Source organism: Carcharodon carcharias, chromosome 4 (genome assembly GCF_017639515.1).
Source record: "Carcharodon carcharias isolate sCarCar2 chromosome 4, sCarCar2.pri, whole genome shotgun sequence".
Taxonomy (NCBI): domain Eukaryota; kingdom Metazoa; phylum Chordata; class Chondrichthyes; order Lamniformes; family Lamnidae; genus Carcharodon; species Carcharodon carcharias.
The window spans coordinates 19,722,553-19,741,880 of NC_054470.1; the positions used below are offsets into that span (position 1 = coordinate 19,722,553).

At 43.4% G+C, this 19,328-nt stretch overlaps 1 protein-coding gene across 1 annotated transcript in view; it reads left to right on the forward strand.

Annotated features, from left to right (window-relative positions):
• The first annotated feature begins 6,568 nt into the window (after window positions 1–6,568).
• Window positions 6,569–19,328, forward strand: part of tmc2b (transmembrane channel-like 2b) — a 141,533-nt gene continuing 128,773 nt past the window's right edge. Inside the window, exons 1-2 of the mRNA XM_041185266.1 lie at window positions 6,569–6,808; window positions 18,631–18,736. Coding sequence (XP_041041200.1) covers window positions 6,569–6,808; window positions 18,631–18,736 — 346 coding nt within the window. The remainder of the gene's footprint in view (window positions 6,809–18,630; window positions 18,737–19,328) is intronic.

A 19,328-nucleotide genomic window follows, 5' to 3' on the forward strand; every position in this document is an offset into this window, starting at 1 on the left:
TGCTGAGTTTTTCCAGGTATTTTTGTTTTTGTTTTTGCCAAAGAGTGCAGTGCCCTCTACAGGGGACCTGTGTCAACAGGGCAAGCAACTTCTTAAAAGCAAAATACTCTGGATGCTGGAAATCTGAAACAAAATCAAAAATTGCTGGAAAAACTCAGCAGGTCTGACAGCATCTGTGGCGAGAAAGATAGAGTTAATGTTTTGAGTCCATATGACTCTTCTTCAGAACTAAAGAGAAGTGGAAATGTGGTGAAATATATACTGTTTAAGGGGCGGGTGGTGGGACAGGTGAAGCTGGATAGAAGGCCAGTGATAGGTGGAGGCAAAGGAGAGATTGCAAAAGATTTCATAAAAAAAAGGACGAAGGGGTGTTAGTAAAGGTGATACTGGCCAAAAGTGGTGCTAATGGTGACATTAAGAGTAGAAAGCAGGATGAGCAAGTGGCACATGGCCCTAATGGGGGTGGGGTAGGGGGAGGGGACGGTGTGGGAAAAGAAATCGAAATAGGCTAAAAGGTGGGGATAAAACAATAAATGGAATAAAAGTCCGCAAGGCTGTAAAGTGCCTAATCAGAAGATGAGGTGCTGTTCCTCCAGTTTGCGTTGAGCTTCACTGGAACATTGCAACAGGCCAAGGATGGACATGTGGGCATGAGAGCAGGATGGGGTGTTGAAATGGCAAGCAACAGGAAGCGCTGCTTCTCTTGAAAGGAGTGTTTGAGCCCTTGGACGGTGAGGAGGGGGGAAGTAAAGGGGCAGGTGTTGCACCTTCTGTGATTGCATGGGAAGGTGCCGTGGGAGGGGGTTGATGTGTATGGGGTGATGGAGGAGTAAACCAGGGTGTCACAGAGGGAACGATCCCTGCGGAATGCCGCCGGGGGGGGTGAAGGGAAGATGTGTTTGGTGGTGGCATCATTCTGTAGTTGGCGGAAATGGTGGAGGATGATCCTATGAATATGGGTGAAAATTGAGACAAGGGGGACCCTATCATGGTTCTGGAGGGAGGAGAAGGTGTGAGGGCGGGAGATGGGTCAGAGATAGTTGAGGGCCCTGTCAACCACTGTGGGTGGGAAACCTCAGTTAAGGAAGAAGGAAGACGTGTCAGAAGCACTGTTTTGGAAAGTGGCATCAACAGAACAGATGCGACGGAGGTGAAGGAACTGAGAGAATAGGATGGAATCCTTACAGGAAGCAGGGTGTGAGGAGCTGTAGTCGAGGTAGCTGTGGGAGTTGGGAGGCTTGTAATGAATATTGGTAGACAGTCTATCACCAGAAATTGAGACAGAGAGGTCAAGGAAAGGAAGGGTCAGTGATGGACCATGTGAAAGTGATGGAGGGGTGGAAATTGGAAGCAAAATTAATACATTTTTCCAGGTCCAGATGAGACCATGAAGCGGCACCAAAATAGTCATCGATGTACTGGAGAAAGAGTTGGGGGACGGGGCCTGTGTTGGACTGGAACAAGGAATGTTCCACATACCCCATAAAGAAACATGTGTAACTGGGGCCCATGCGGGTACCCATAGCCACACCTTTTATTTGGAGGACGTGAGATGAGTTTAAGGAGAAATTATTCAGTGTGAGAACAAGTTCAGCCAGATGGAGGAGAGTGGTGGCGGAAGAGGATTGCTCAGGCCTCTGTTCAAGGAAGAAGCGGAGAGCCCTTAGACCATCCCGGTGGGGGATGGAGGTGTAGAGGGATTGGATGTCCAACTGTGTTATTGCTTAACCAATCAGATTGAAGAATCATTACTGATCCGCTCAGGGTCTGAACTGGGAATATTTAATTCAATGTCACATCAGGTACAGAAGGTGAAATAAAGAGAGTGAAAGAAGATGGATAAAGAGAGAAATGAGATTAAGAGAGACAGAGAGAGACAGGAAATGAGACACAAAGAAAAGTTTTAAAAAATTAATTGCTTCTCATGAGATGTGGGTGTCACTGGCAGGACCAACATATGTTACCCATACCTAATTGCCCTCAAGAAGGTGGTTCTTGAACTGCTGCAGTCCACCTGGTTCAGATAAATCCACAGCGCTTTTAGGAAGGGAATTTGGATTTTGATTCAACAACAGTGAAGGAACATAGATGTAGCTCCAAGTCAGGATGGTGTGTGGTTTGGAGGTGTTTTCATATGTCTGCTGCCCTTGTCTTTCTAGCTGGTGAAGGTTGCAGGTTAGGAAAGCGCTGTGGAAGGAGGCTTGTTGAGTTGCTGCAATGCATCTTGTATATGGCACACACTGCTGCCATTGTATGTCAGTGGTGGAGGGAGTGTATGTTTAAGGTTGTGGATGGGGTGTCAATCAAGTGGGCTGCTTTGTCCTAGATGGTGTTGAGCTTCTTGAGTATTGTTGGAGCTACATTTTTCCAGGCAGGTAGGGAATATTTCATCACACTCCTGACTTGTGCTTTGTATACGATAGACAAACTTTGGGGAGACAGGAAGTAAGTTTCTTGCTACAGAATTCCTAGTCTTGGACATGCTCTTGTATCAACAGTATTTACATCTAGTTTCTGGTCATCGGTAATCCAAGGATGTTGATAATGGGGGGTTTAGCGATGGTAACGACATTCAATGTCAAGGGTCAAGGGGAGATAGTTAGATTCTGTCTTGTTGGAGATGTCATTGCCTGGCACTTTGGTGCCATGAATATTACTTGCCACTTATCAGCCCAAGCCTAAATGTTCTCCAGGTCTTGCTGCACATGGACATAGCCTGCTTCAGTGTCTCCCCTTGTCCAGTCACTTCTGGCTTACACCCATCACTCCTCTGATGCCCTACATCACTTCAACAGTTTCCAGTTTCCTGGCTCGAATCTTCTTCTGTTCACCATGGACATGTAAACATTTCCATCCTCCAGCAGGATGGTCTGAGTATTCTCCACTTCTTCCTTGACTGGAGATCCAACCAATTCCCATCCATCAACCTCTTCCTGCCTGCTGAACTTGTTCTCACATTGATGTGTTGGTACCCCAAATGGTTCCTGGCTACGCCAGCCTTTTTGTGGGATCTCTGGAACATGTCTTATTTGAGACCTATTCTAATGCCTTCTCTCATCTGTTCTTCCCTGTATTCCTGATGACTGTATTAGTGCCACTTCCTGCTCTCCCCATGAACTCGGAAATTCATTGATGTTGTCCCCAATTTCTACCTTTCTCTCATCTTCACCTTCTCCATCTCTGCCTCTTCTCTGCCTCTTCCCCCCCACCCCACTTTCTGGACTTTGCTGTCTCCATTTCTGCCAATAGGCTATCAACTAATGTTCACTACAAGCCCTAGACCCCCATTGCTACCTTGACTACATCTCCTCAGACTTCCTGTAAGGACGCTATTCCATTCTCCCAGTTTTTCCATCCTCTTCGCATCTGTTCTGATGATGCAACCTTCCATACTAGCTCTTTTGATAAGTCTTCTTTTTCTCTCAGGCTAAGATTTGCCCCCCCACCAACCTCCCCCCCTGCCCCCAGCATGGTTCCTTCCAGTGTGTCCATGTCCAACCTTTTTCATGCACTTCTGCTCTCACCCCTCCCCCTCTTTTAAGAATCATAATAGGGTCCTCTTGTCCTCACCATTCACCCACCAACATCATATTCAATGGATCATCCTCTGGCAAACACATCTTCCCCTGCCCTCCTGTTTTAGCATTCTGATGGGTCTGTTCTCTCCACCACACCCTGGTCCACTCTTCAGTCACCTCCAAAAGCCACTCCAATACCCCAATCCTTTCCTATGGCACCTTTCCATGTACACGCAGGAGATGCTATACCCGTCCTTTGACCCACCTCACTTCTTAGCATCCTAGGCCCCAGACACTGCTTCCAAGTGAAACAGTGATTTCCTGTACTTGTATACTCTATTCACTGCTCATGATGTGGTCTCCTCTACATTGAGGAGACCAAATACAGTCTGGGTGACCATTTTGTGGAACACTCTACTCAGTTTGCAAGCATGACCATAAGCTTCCTGTGCTTGTCATTTTGATTCTCCACCTTGCTCCCACTCTGAACTTTTTTGAACTTGGCCTGCTACATTGTTCCAATGAAGTTCAACGCAAACTTGAGAAACAGTACCTCATTTTTTGACTCGACACTGTAAAACCTTCTGGCCTCAACATTGAGTTCAACAACTTTAGATCATAACCTCTGCCTCCATTTTGTTCTCCGTTTGTTTTGCTGGCTTGGGTTTGTCTCATTTTTTTCTTTATCCCATCATGTTGCATTTGGACAGCTGCAGTACAGCACCTCACCTGGACACAGCTTTTGTTCCTTTACTTTGTCCATTACCACTCTCTTTGACTTTTGTGTCATGAAATCATTTGACAATCAATCTTTCTGCCCTCCACTCTATCACAGATCTTCTTTTGATTTCTTCCTGCCCCTCCCTCTTTCCACTGGCTTAAAATCTATTACATAGCTGTCTTTCCTCTCTTTTGGTGAAGGGCCATCGACCTGAAACCTTGGGCAGGATTTTCTGTTCCTGCCCGCTGTGTGGACCTTTCACTTGTGCATCAAATTTTCTGTCCTGCCCATGACCATTCCCACGGTGGGTTGGACTGCAAAATTCCACCTATTAACTCTGCTTCTCTCCACAGATGGTGTCTGACCTGCTGAGTTTTCTGCTTTTATTTCAGTACCTGAGGAGATATGAATGGTATTGAGCATTGTGCAATCATCAGTGAATCCCCACTTCTGATCTTATTATGAAGCAGCTGAAGATTGTTGGGCCTAAGACACTGCCCTAAGGAACAGCGGTGCCCTAGGACTGAGATGATTGGCCTCCAATAACCACGACCACCTCCCTTTGTGCTAGGTATGACTCTAACCAGCACAGAGTTTTCCCTCTGTTTCTAATTGACTTCAATTTTGCTAAGACTCCTGATGCCACAGATGGTAAAATGCTGCCTTGAGTCAAGGGCAGCAGTCACTTTCACCTCACCTCTTGAGTTCAACTATTTTTTTCATGTGTGGATCAAGTCTGTAATGAGAAAAGAAGCTGAGTTGCCCTGGCGGAACTCAAACTAATCTTCACTGAGCAGGTTATTGCTGTGTAAGTGCAACTTGATAGCACTGTTGATGGCATCTCCCATCACTTTAATAATGATTGAGACTGATGGGGCAACAATTAGCCAGATTAGATTTGTCCTGTTTTTTATGGACAGCATATACCTGGGCAATTTTCCACTTTGTCGAGTAGATGCCAGTGTTGTACTTAGCTAGGAGCATAAGTCTTCAGTGCTGTTGCTGGAATGTTGTCAGGGCCCATAGCCTTTGCAGCTTAAGAAACAAATCTCCAACAATAATTAAAATCTGAAGGAATGAGACTCCACATTTTTAGAAGCTAATTTTCAGGGCCAGAGAGGTTGCTTGCCAATAATTAAGATATACTGCACTAGTAAACATATACTTACATTGGGATGAACAAGCCCTAGCTTCTTCGGGCAAGTTTCTCTGTATGATACTGGTCTAACACATCTTCTGAAGCAGCAGAGCAACTCAGACATCAACACCCTGACATTCAGTTTCCAGAAGTTGCTGTTGTTCTATGTTTTCTTAAAGGTTATCAATGTTAATTCTACAGCAAAATATGACCCATGTGATGGAAGATACAAGTGAGGCAGTGAACATTTCTGTAAAAAGAAAAATGAAATCATGGCAGCTGCATAACTCATTAAGGCTATAAACGCAAGTAACTTAATGTCTGCCTCAATTAGTGTGATGTATTCTCTACAAATTGTTGATCTCTGAGGTGTAATTTTTTTGCTAATGAAAAGCAGTCAATGATTTAGTTTGTTTAAATCTAAGTTAATTTCTTCACCTAAATTTCTAGGCTGTTATATTTACAAGAATACAATTTCACAAGATCATACTTGTTATATAATTAAACATCGAGGTCCAACACAGATGTGCAGTACCACATCTCTAAAAGCCATCACAGCTTAAAGACATCACACTTCTATATATAGGGCACAAAAAATTGTTTTTGACTCAGATTTTTCTTTATTTGTTCTCAGGTTGTATTTATTGCCTATTGCTAATTGCTCTGAGAAGTGGGCTCTTCTGCTGTCCTTGCAGCAACAACATTGTTAACTATGGAATTCAAGAATATTTGCCCAGTGACAATGAGTGAATGGCAATACATATCCAATTCAGGATGGTATGTGACTTGTGGAACAAGTTCACATGACACTGCTACTGTTATCCTTCTTGGTCGTAAAGATTTCAGGTGAGAATTGCTTTTATTTTGTAAGGTTATGTAAGTTTTTATGTTTGTTACAAGTCATAATTGGCAGGTTTGACTCTGTGGTAGCACACTTGCCTCAGAGTCAGATGGTAGTGGGTTCAACACACCTAGCGACTTAAGCATATAATCTCATACTTTGGTATGGCACTGTTATAGAGATGCTGCGCTGAATTTTCACCAGAGGCAGGAAACAGGAGCTGGGATCCTTATTGGGACAAAAAACCTGCCTCTGGTGGGAAACTGATTAAATCAACATTTTCATGTTAATAAGCTCTTATTTGGTGTGGAGATGGGTTTCCTGTCCACTTGGAGCTGGTTGGGGTGGAAATGGAAATGGGTCAGAAGAAGTGTGGGACTCATTTGGACTCCCCACAGCAACCATCGCTGAGGCTGCTTTTTGTTCTAAGGGAGAAATCTGATGATTCTGCCAAAGTCTCCTCCAGTATCAGAAGGAAGCGAGGTATCGCAGGAGAGCAGAGGGCTGGAAGCCAAGCTAAATTTACCTTTTGGTTCATGGATGCTGACCTGGATCTGATGCTGGAGGCCATGAGGGAGGTGCTCTTCCTGGTAGGTAGCAGGAGGACACCACCTCATGGTGCAGCAAGGGCACCTCTCTGTTCAGTGTCATCTCCCTCCACCTCCACTTCCGCTTCCTCTCTCACCTCCTCTTCCCCGATGAGCTGTCCCCTTCCAGGTCCTCAATGACCTCAAGGTTCCTCTCTTGTGGAACAAGTTATAGAGAGTGCAGTAGACCACCACAATGATTGACTCCCTTGCAGGAGGGTGTTGGAGGGAAAGCTGTCCTATTGAGCAGGTGGCATTGGTGCCTCTATCTGGGGCTCCCAAAGAGGAGTCAATAGCTATGTTTTCAAGGGACACATGGAGGAAGCTCTTGTTGTGGCTGCAGACCAGTTAGACGTTGAGGAAATGGAAGCCCTTCCTATTGATAAATCTGAGTAGGCAGTCACTGGGTACTTTGATGGTCACATGGGTGCAACTAATGATGCCCTGGGAGGGTTTGAAGGCAGAACATGGGGGATATTCAGTAACCTGGCTTTGGGTCATTGGTCAGGTGCTTTCAGGTCTCTGGGCAATCTTCCTAGAAATGGATCATCAGCAACAGAGGCTACCTGCCTGGCAGCTGTGGGTAGCCAATTTGAATAATTAACTATTTTTCGGTTGACGGGGGACATGCCAGGACCTTCCCAGTAGCGGGTAGGCTCCGTATTGAAGGACAAGTCCAGTTGGTGCCTGGAGGTGGCTTTCTGGTGGCTGGCCTGGTCCGGGGTGGTGGGGTCGGGGGAGGTGTCCCGTGAAGCCTTCTGTTCTTATGCCTTCCACTAGAGTGGCATTGATCAGTGGGCAACAGCGGTGACAGCCAGCCATCTTGTGAGGGGGGTTTCCCCTCCACAGTGACGGCCTGCAGTCCTGGCTAGAATCTTTTTTAAAATTCAAACCTCTTTAGAGGGCACTACACAAAGGAAAGGCCTCTGATTGGGCCTGCAGCCTCAGGATCCTGCTTGCCATCCTTAATTTCACTGCAGATCTGGAGGTGGAAAATTAATAGGCCACCTCCTGAAAGATTGTGCTGACAGGTTCATTGCCAGCAAGGCCATGGTTAGTACCCTGAAATGGTTTCACCCCATCAATTATTTTTAAAGGGGTTAAGATTCTACCCACTAATGCCACATTCCTGGCATCTTCCACTGTACAATTCCATCTCAATCCTGCTCTGTGCCACCTCTACATGCTCTGCCCTGATGCCCAACCTGTTACCCAGTTCTGCTCCTCAGCCCATGCTGGCAGTACATTCTTTTGCATCATTCAGTAGAAAGTGTGTTGCTGTTATATCAATCCAACTAATCCATTTGACAATCCCATTCTTTTCATCCTGCTTCTAAGCACCAATTTAAAAGAAAATTCTGCCCCACTGTATTGAATCCTGCTCGGCCTGACACTGTTCCCAGGCCCAGTTCCCAAGCCGATCCCAGTGTTATGATCCCAATTGATGTTACTACTGGACAAGCTAGGGTGGAACCCAGCTTGTGAGATCCTAACTTTTATTTTTTGTTTAGATATGTGGAGAATGTCTACTGAACAGAGTCACAGGAGTCAGTTGATGAACTTTTAATTGAAGTATAATACATTTATTAAACAAGAAAAGATGAACTATATTACAATACTCCTTCACCCACAACCATACCTTTACAGACATAGACAGATTTGTAAGGATAACACAGGTTACAAGAGCCATCATATACTCTTATGATCACAGTAAGTATACAATCTATATAAACTGATAGGCAACCTGTGGTCAGACAACCCACACTCTGAAACCAAGTGACAGATGCCACCCCAAACAGATGCTATAGATCTCTCTTCAGCTTCCCCCAGACACTGGCACACCATGAGCCAAATGGTCTTACTGAGCTCCATCTTTCACAAGGGTTTCCAGTTTCCACTCTCGAAGAACTCGCTATGGAATCTTCTCCCAAACTGATGCTTTCTCTCCGATGCCTTCTACAAGGTCCATTGCCAGGGTTTCGAGCTCCCCTGGAATTTCAAGTGCTTTCAAGCGTCTTTCCATGCACTTTTTCTCACTGACTCAGCCATGCCAACAGAACATCATTGCTTCATATGCCCATAGTAAACAGTTACAGACCTTCAGCTGTCTCCTTGGATCTTCTGGCTTATCGCAAGCCTATATTGCTTTAAAAATGCATCCTGCAGCTTCTCCTTTTAAGCTTGGAGCCTTTCTCTGCTCTTCACTCTTAACTTCACTTAACAGGATCTTTTCCAGATCCCTGTTCATTCCCTTTGACTAGAAGGTCTTGTCAGGACCCCTCTTCTTTTGTTCTTTGGGGAAATCTGTTTCCTGTAGCTCCTTCCTGTCCAGCTTCTCCTGGCAGCTGGTTTCAACTTTAGTTTGGGACTGCTTCTGTTGGCAACTCCTTTCAACTTTAGCGCACACTGACGAACTGAACTCAAACTGCTTTTGGTTTCTCTGTCTGTCTATGTGTGTGGGGCTTCCTTCTCTGGACCCCTGTTGCTAGGGAACAGCACAGCTTTTTTCTGCTTTATTTTAACTTCCCTAAACTACTACCCGTCCCCCTTAATAATGCAGCTCTCCACTTCAAGGGTCATAAAACTCATTAAAAATGCAGGCATCTTTTAAAGTGAAACCAAAGCTCAGGTTTCATTTTTTTAACTCACAAAATACAGATATACAAATTAAAATTCATGCCTAACACCCACACATACAAATATATCTTACGTAAACTATTTCTAGTTCCTAACACACGCGTAGGCTCTGCCACCCACAACTTGCCATTCTTCAAGCCTTGTTGCAGTTACAGTTACTTTTCAAATTTCTGCTCTGGCACGGCAGAAGAACACAATGATGAAAGGCTGAATGATCACTGAAACTCAAATCGCCCAATCAAGGCAGAAATCAGCAGGTGCATGCTGAAGGGACTGAAACATCACATGGATAAAACTAAAGGGTAAGAAACATAAGTGTTGCAGGGTTTCCACAAAGAATGCTTAGCAGGTAGTATTCAGGACTTAACATTTGTCTTGATGTCACAGTGGAGAATATGCAGACTGCAACAAGATAACGCAACTGGCAGTCAGATGCTGGTGGTGGCTGTGTAAACCATAAAAGACAAAATGGTTCACAAGATATCTGTGTTATTACGAGGACAATTGACAAGGAACTGACAGTAAAGGACATTGCAATGCATTATGATTCTTTTATTCATTCATGGGACATGGGCGTCGCTGGCTAAGCCAAACTTCATTGCCCATCCCTAGTTGCCCTTGAGAAGGTGGTGGTGAGCTGCCTTCTTGAACAGCTGCAGTCCATGTGGTGTAGGTACACCCACAGTGCTGTTAGGGAGGGAGTTCCAGGATTTTGACCAAGTGAAAGTGTAAGAACGGTGATATATTTCCAAGTCAGGATGGTGAGTGGCTTGGAGGGGAACTTCTAGGTGGTGGTGTTCCCATGTGTCTGCTGCCCTTGTCCTTCTAGATGGTAGTGGTTGTGGGTTTGGAAAATGCTGTCTTAAGAGTCTTGGTGAGTTCCTGATCTACATCTTGTAGATGATACACACTGCTGCTGCTGCACGCCAGTGGTAGAGGAGTGAATGTTGGTGGATTCAGTGCCAATCAAGTGGACTACTTTGTCTTGGATGGTGTCAAGCTTCTTGAGTGTTGTTGGAGCTGCACTCATCCAGGTAACTGGGTAGTATTCCCTGACTTGTGCCTTGTAGATGGTGGACAGGCTTTGGGGAGTCAGGAGGTGAGTTACTCGCCACAGGATTCCTAGCCTCAGACCTGCTCTTGTAGCCACAATATTTAATAGCTGGTCCAGTTCAGTTTCTGGTCAATGGTAACCCCAGGATGTTGATAATTGTGGATTTAGGAATGGTAATGCCATTGAACATCAAGGGGCAATGATAAAATTCTCTCTTGCTGGAGATCATTGAAAGTCAAGGGGCAATGATTAAATTCTCTCTTGCTGGAAATTGCCTGGCACTTGTGTGGCTTGAATGTTACTTGCCACTTGTCAGCTCAAACTTGGATATCATCCAGAGCTTGCTGCATTTGGACATGGACTGCTTGAGTGATTAGCAAGCGATAAGAATGTAAAGTGATATGAGAGGATTTCAGAACAAGGAAATTAAACTGTAAGAGATAACTGCCTTACTGAGCAATGTCACAGGAGATCCTTTAGCAATTAATATTAATAATGGAGCCAGACACAGTCTTTAGGCCCCATTCCCTCCCTGTTTCAGCCTTTCGGTCTAGCTTTCTGCTCTGTTCCAATGCAACATTGGCTAGACAACTGTATGTAAGATATAGAGCAGTAAACATACAAAGAGGAGACAAAGACAAGGAGAGTGTAGTGTGAAGCCGAGAGTAAGAAGGACAGTTGATGACAAACTCAAATACAAAGATGGCAAATAATGTCTGTGAGAGGCACAGAGAGCAAGAGTAAGAGGAAAAATGTCTTCTAAGCTCTGTTAGAATAAAGCATCCCAATTTCTAACACAAATCAAAATGCAGCAGATGGTGCAATCCTGAAATAAAGACAGAAAATTCTGGAAATACACAGCAGGCCAGGCATCATCGCTGGAGAGAGAATCGCAGTTAATGTTTTAGGTCTGTGACCTTTCATCAGAATTCTCCACAGAAGTTGCCAGACCTACTTGCAGCATTTCCTGTTTTTACTTCCAATTTTCTAAATTGGCCTGAGGCTGGTTGATGTTGTACCTTTATTTCTAGTCTTGTGTCCCCAGCCCCCACTGAACAAATCTGCTTGCATCCATATTGCCCATTTCTGTGGGGGATTCCGTTCAGTTCAGAATTCGGGTTCATTACTGAGCCCATGATTCACATGGTACATTGAAGAAAAGGATTGGTATATGATTGAAGGGGCTGTCTTTTGTTCACTGTGATGGGCATTGCCTCGGGAGCAGACAATTAAAATAGCACTGTCCCTAACTGTGAATGTCACAGTGCTGTTGTCAATTCAGTTTATGAAGTCACAGAGGGAATCCATTTGGCCCGTTGTGTCACACTGGCTCTCCAAATGAGCAATGCACTTAGTGGACCATCACCCCCACCTTATCCCAGTCCTCTGCTTTATCCCCCTGACTCTGCATATCTTCCTTTCCAGATACTAATCCAATCCACTCTTGAATTCTATGATTGAATCTGCCTCCATCACACTCAGGCAGTGCATTCCAGACCTCAACCTCTGGCTGCAGGCGAATCTTTCTCCTCATGTCCTCAATGCTTCTTTTCCAAGCTCATGTCGTGAACCCCTAAAACTACTGGCTCTCTTGCTACTTCACTAATATCCCTGCAGCCCCGAAAACTATGGTTTCCTGTTTAAAAGAAAAAAAACGGGTAATCCATTACGTAAGAAACGTTATCCAGCAAAACACTTGAATGCTCAGCAATAGGCGATGCTTAATCTAACTCAGATGTTGAACGGCAGATAGCGTGTGTGCCGAGTAGAGGAAGAATCTGCTCGACTTGTCGCTCATCCCCTCTTGCGTGTTGCCGGGGTCACATACGATCCAGTTTGTCAACGAGCGCGGCAGTAGAGCCGGGAGTCCAGCGAAGCCGGAGATATTGGCGTCAGATCCACCCTAGCACCACCTGCTCTTTGTGTAGCGGTCTTCACACAAGACGCCTGGAGAGATCATATGAGTACAAACCAGGAGAAACATTTCTTTTATTGAGAAGCTAGTGAAACGAGGTGACCATGGTAAACCCGAATAAGGCCAAGAACAAAAACCATAAAGATTTGGAAAGGGGTGAGTATTTTATGTGTTGATAAAGTACTTGTCTCCTCCACCAGAGTCTGGTGAGCAATCGGGCGTTGCGCCAGTTGTTAAAGTTAATTCTTCTTTTGGACAGCATTATGGACTTCCTGAACAAGTTAACCTCTGTATGTGGTTATTCGTTCTCATTATTTTAAACTGAGAAGGTGGTCCCTCAATTAACAACAACGGCTTAACCTGTCATTCTAATGACCGGCCATTCTAATGAAGGATGATTTATTCGCAAAATTTAAACCAATGGGTTTAAAGGGTCCGTGGCAGTGTGGATACAAAATAAGGAACAGAAAGCAGAGTAGTGGTGTTTCTCAGACTGGATTGTGTTTTTTTTGCAACATTTGCAGATAGCAGGAAACTCGGGAATGTAGTAAACAATGAGAAGTAGAGCAGGCGGGCATGAGACTGTGAAGTGATGTATTTTGGTGTGAACAGGCAGTAGGAAACTAAGTGATCCAATTTTAAAGAGGGGTGCAAGAATGTAGAGAGCTGCGGTAGTACCTGAAGGTGACAGGACAAGTTGAGAAGGTGCATAAAATGTATGGGATACTTGGCTTTATTAATAGAGAGGTAGGGCTAAATTTTTCTGGCCCTATGGTGATTGTCTGAGAGGTGGAAGTGCTGGTAATATGGTGGGCAAAGGCTTCTTCCTGCTGCCATGGCATATTACCAATGCTGGGAACCTCTGTGGCGTAGTTGCCCACCTGACAATGAATGCAATTAATTGCCCATCCCCCACTGGAGGACGCCCCCACCCTCCACCTTTCCAACCACCACCACCCCCCACAGGCAATGGAAACTGTGTCAATGCTGCAAAATGAGACTCCTCCCCCCCCCGCCCCCCAATGCCCTCATTGTCTGCCCAATGAAAATTAACTTTGATCACCAGCCACTGAGCTGCTGGTCCTCTGATTGGGCCGGCAGCTCTGAGGTGGAGGAGTGGGCTGCCATCCTCAATTAGACATTGGCCCTCATAGCAGCCTGTCAGTTTCCCGCTGCAGGCAAAAAGACGCCCCCAGATACTGTCATGTGGCAACAGGGGGGTTGGATCCCACTGTCAGTCCCAGCAGAGGGGACTGCTGCAGTTCTGACAAAATTTAGCCAAGAGTAGAAAAGCATGTGAATTATGCTAAACCTCTGTAAAACATTCAATAGGCCTCTCTCTCCAGGTGCCTTGCCTGAAAGGATATTGGCAACCATGGGCTTCTGTGTTGGTCAATGGTTATGCTTGGCAAGGTACTGCAGTGGTTTGCCATTGCCTTCTACTTCAGTAGGTCTTTATGGAAAATTATGTTCAATTCTGAGCACCATACTTTAGGAAGGATGTCAATGCCTTCAATAGGGCTCAGAAGAGATTGATTAGAATGTTAGCAGGGTTGAGGGACTTCATTTATGTGGAAAGGCTAGAGAAGCTGGGGTTATTCTTCTTAGAGCAGATAAATTTGAAAGGAGGCTGAATAGAGATGTTCAGAAACATGAATGATTTTGATGGAATACATAAGGAGAAACTGCTTCCTGTGGCAGAAGACTTGGTAAACAGAAGACATAGATTTAAGGTGATTGGCAAAAAAATGAGAGAAGGCATGATGAAATTTTTTTCTATGGTGAGTTGTTAATTTCATGGAATGCACTACCTGAAAGGATAGTGGAGTCATATTCCTTAGTAACTTTTGAAAGGGAATTGAATAGATACTTGGAAGGGGAAAAAATACACAACATTGGAAAGTTTAGGGGAGTAGGATTAATTGGAGAGCTTTCCCAAAGAATTATAATATTCACAATGGGCTGAATGGCCTTCTGTGATTCTATGATGCCATCATTCTATGATTCCAGGTGACCAAGGTTTGCATTTTCTAATATAAAAAGCATTTCATAATTGTGAGTAGTTTCAGTCATGTATGTTCACAAAGGATGAATATCTTCTATAATTATTACTAACTACATAATTAAGTAATAATAAATTATTTTATTACACAATGTTGCAGCTCTTTTTTTAACCTGAGCAATATTGATTATTTAACTTATAAAATTGTTTTCTCATAGTATTTTCTGTATCTCTGGCCATGGGCTGTGCCCAAGAATATTTATTTCTCCTGACATTTGTACCTTTTGTTTTTCATGATTAGATGTTGTGATTTAGCAATGGTCAAATTAAAAGCAAAAGATGTGAGTTCGGGGCTAGGGCAGTGGTGAACATTTAGGAAATTTTGGCCTGAAGGGCTGGGGAAGGGAGGGAAATGGCAGAGGCAGTAGAACAGATGTTCTTGATCTTTGGTGACAAAACTGCCTCACACATATTGTCGAAGGTGAGGGTGGAAGAGGCAGGACAGGGTGGTTTAAGAAGGCAGGGATCATCATTCCATTCCTAATGTTTAAATAATGACTAGTTTTAGTGATGGAGAGCACAACCTGATAATGCTTTAAATGGTTCTGGCAATGGATGAATCAATTGTTTGCTAAAGCTGTTCAAATCTCTGTCCTGTAGACATAAGGAAGTGGAGGTGAAGGATAAACCAGGGGGATCAATTAGGATGAGGGAGAGTAATAGTTCCAATGGGAACAAGAACATTTAATGTGGTGGAAAGGGTGTGATTTTGAAGTTGCAGAAATGTCATGATGAATTGTAGGCCAAAGGTCAGATAGTTGGGAATTTGAAAGTGCAGTGTAGCAAGTGACTTGAGGGCAAGTTTTTTTTCAGGGCCAGATGCAGAAAGACTTCCTTAGACTCAGTTCGTCCAGTCCCGTGCAGGACAATGGGCAACAAAACTCCATCACCGTCCCCGGTCCTTTCACTTTAGCCCTCGTGGTGCCCCGCTCTTGAAGGTCCTTCTTAAATATATTTCGTCAGACCTTCTTAGAAGTGGGCTTGGAAAGTGGAATGGAAATAAGGGTAGACAATGAAATAAGGAAATGATAAGAGATTGCCTTTTCAGTGATAGTAACAATAGGAGTAGTGAGGCCATTGTGAAAACAAAAACTAAATGTTGGGTGACTGTTGCCGCTGTTCTTGGCTCTTCCCTGCCTATAATTTTCAACCCTGGTAGCTGTCTGAAGCTGAGCATGGCCATTCACAACCTTGGTGCTGAATTTCCAACCACATATCCAACCATCACCAGGACTGTCTCCTTCCACCTCTGTAGCATCACTCAACTCTGACTCTGCCTCAGCTTATCTGCTGCTGAAACCGTCATCCATTTTGTTAGCTCTCAACTTGACCATTCCAATGTTCTCCCATCTTCCACCTTATTTGTGCTCATCCAAAACTCTGCTGCTCGTATCTTGACCCGCTCCAGGTCTCATTCACCCATGACACCTGTGTTTGCTGACCATCACTGGTTCCCCAGCTAGCAATTTTAAAATCCTTATCCTTGTTTTCAAATTCCTGCATGGCTTGAACCTTCTCTATCTCTGTAATCGCCTCCAGCTGTACAAGCCTTTGAGATCACTGCATTTCTCCAGTTCTGGCCTCTTGCGCATCCCTGATTTTAATCACTTCACCACTGGCAGCCATGCTTTCTCTTGTCTTGGTCCTAAGCTCTGGAGTTCCCTCCCTAAACCTTTCCACCTCTCTACCACTTGCTCATCTTTTAAAGTCCTTCTTAAAATCTATCTCTTTGATCATATTTTAGTCATCTGTCCTGATATCTTCTGTTACTTAGTGTCAAAAATGTCGACAGTTTTTGTTGATAATGATTCTTATGAATCTCCTTGAGGCAATTTACTATGGTATGTGCGCTGTATAAATTTAAGTCATTGTTGTTCATTATTACCGTAATTTATGATGTGTAAATCTTTAAATTTAAAGGTAAACCTGATTAGACCTCAGAATAACACATGAAAGATGAATTCCAAAATTAGAGCTAAACTCAAAGGCTTGGATTTTGAGACAGTAATGACATTATCTGCGAGCATTCACCATTATTATTCATCTGGTCATTATGTGATTGCTGTTTCTAGGAGTTTGCTGTGCGCACAATTGGCTGCCACATTTCTCGAATTACAACAGTAGCTACACTTCAAAAAGTACTTTATTGGCTGTAAAGCATTTTAAGATGTGAAAAGCACTGTATAAATGCAAATCCTTTTTCTCTTTTCTCTGAAATGGACAGCGGCTTATAAAGTCCACACATGCAGAGTTAAACATGGAAATCAAGAAGATGCTGTCAGTGCTTTTATGCTTCTTCATAGAGTGTGTTTTGAATTTTCCTCAAACTGCAATTAAGTAGAATTTCCTGACCAGACAAAAACTTGCTCTTTTATGCTATTAGCCTGACTGTAAAACCTTTGAAAAAGTTACAGTTTGGTGAATGACGTGTAACTGGATTTTCAATGACATGCTAAATTCATAATTACTGCTGAACAGTGTCACTGATCCTGATAAACAAATTTTATATTTGTGGAATTTTTAAATCGTTCCATTATTAGCAAAAAATTCACATTTCTAAAATATATTTTTTTTAACATTTGTTTATGATATTTCAACCTCTGTTTTAATCCCATGTATGTGTTCTAATCTTTTAATTTGCTCTGTAAAATTTCAATTGTAAGTGAAAAATTCAGTACATTTTTCTTACTTCAATGTGATTGACTGCTTACCCTGCTTGATGACGCCGCTGTTGCTGGGCTCTTGGGAATACCTACATTCAAACGGATGTTGGGAAAGGGGAAATCCACATCACAGAGATTGCTAGGTTTTTGTAAGCAGCTTCCTTCAAGGTTAATGGTGAGCACAATGCTGCTGAATGCAAAATCCAGGTCATTAAAACTGGAAACATTTGGCTTTCTGGTGTGACACATGCAACCATTTTCTGTGTTTAACATAGAGGCAGTCAGCTTCCCACCTTGGTAGAAGCAACAACATAGGACACAGCTGCATTTTGCATAATATGCAAACAAGTTCCAGGGTTAGAAGCCAATGAAGTGCAGCTAATTGATACATTAACTTCTTTTAGTATTCTACTTTGTGAAAAGAGTTGTAAACATTAATATTTGCCACAGGTATTGCAAAGTATTATATGTTTTCTCCTGGCAATGAATTTTGTGCTGCCAACATGCTGAGGGGACTTCTCCTGTATTTGTATAGTGCCATTTATAGCATATGGGTGCTACAATACACTTGGGCTGGCAGCTGGGATGGTGATAAGTTCCTGAGCCATGCCTCTTGTCCTGACTTATAGTGACCCCTCCCGTTGCTGCTAGTGGCCTATTTCCTCTCCATCTTCAATCTTGAGACAAGCTAGTGGAATTGTTAAGGCAATTGAACAGGCAAGATGGCTGGATGTTTTGAGGTGCAAAAGTCAAGTTCCAAAATAAATGGTTTCTGTGCGTCATAGTAAGAGGAAGTACACAAAAATTTCAAGAACCTCACAAATTAAAAAATATCTGGCTGAATAACGACCAAGAAAGGAGGTAATTAAAGTTGTATATGGGGATAATGACTTCATCTTTAAGAGCTCCTTGGGGCTGTGGCACCAATAGGTCACTCTGCTGCACCTTATTTTGGTATATCAGAAAGGCACTGTGCAAATGCCACAAAGTAGCACGATTTCTGGGAAAGTAAGGACATCCACCCACCTTATCCCCTGCTGGTCCTCCTCTCCAACCTCACCTCCCCCTCACAGTTTATATTCAATGAAACTCATGCTACGGAGAACCATAAACGTCTTGCATTCCCAAAGCAGATCCAATGCAAAACATGGGGCGGAATTTTATGTTGCAGCAGGGGTGAGACTGTAACATGCAGCGAGCCATTCAAAAGTCCATTAACTTCAGCGGGTCCGGAAAATTCTGCCAGCGGGATCGGCCGTAAAATTCCACCCGTGGTCCTATAGCAGAACTGGCGCAGGAATGAACTTCCAGAATTTCCATTCTCTCTGTGCTTGTGAGTGCATTGGTGTCACAAAGAAACACAATTTCTGGATTCATGTTTGTAAAAATTTAGTTAGGACTTACTTTGCTCTCTATATGGATGCAAAACAATGGAAATTTGTTAATAATAAAGCAAAATTCAAGTCACTTTATGGTTTTGCATAATGATCAAAGCAACACATCAAAAAAAAGCCTCTCAGTAACATCAAAATGTCATTTGCAGTTGGAATTGAGATAGATGCTGATGAAGTGACTGAGACAGAAGATGATGATGATGATGGTAAGCCAAACATGATTACTTCTTTTAAAAATTGTCATTGGTTTATCAACAATAGGCCTTCTAAAAACTAATCTCGTAAAATAATTATACCTAACAATAGCATTCTAAAAGATATCTTTGCTCAAACATTGAAACAGTGAATCCCATTAGCCTTAAGTAATAAGATATGGGCCTTGGCTCAATGTTAGTGCTTTTTGCCTCTCAGTCAGAAGGTTGTGGTTTCAAATAGCAGTCCAGAGACTTCAGTGCATATTCTAGGCTGACACTTCAGTGTTTTAGTGAGAGGCTGCTGCATTGTTGGAGGTGCTTTTTTGGAGGAGACATCACTCTTTGGTTATGTAGGTAATTTTACCTCTTCCTTAAGTTTGGAGGCCGAGAATTTCAGGTTAAATCCAACACCTTTATCGAAAATTCTAAACAAAAGTTTCAATTAAATTGCCCTTCAGGTGGTCAAACTGAGATGACTGTAGGTCACTTAGGAGGGATCTTTGACCAAGATTTTCTTGCTTGGTTCACCGAGTGTCTTTGTGCGCTCCATGTCAGTGCGTATCTTCTGTCTTCTTTCTTGAGTGCTCCTGAATGAGACTTTTTC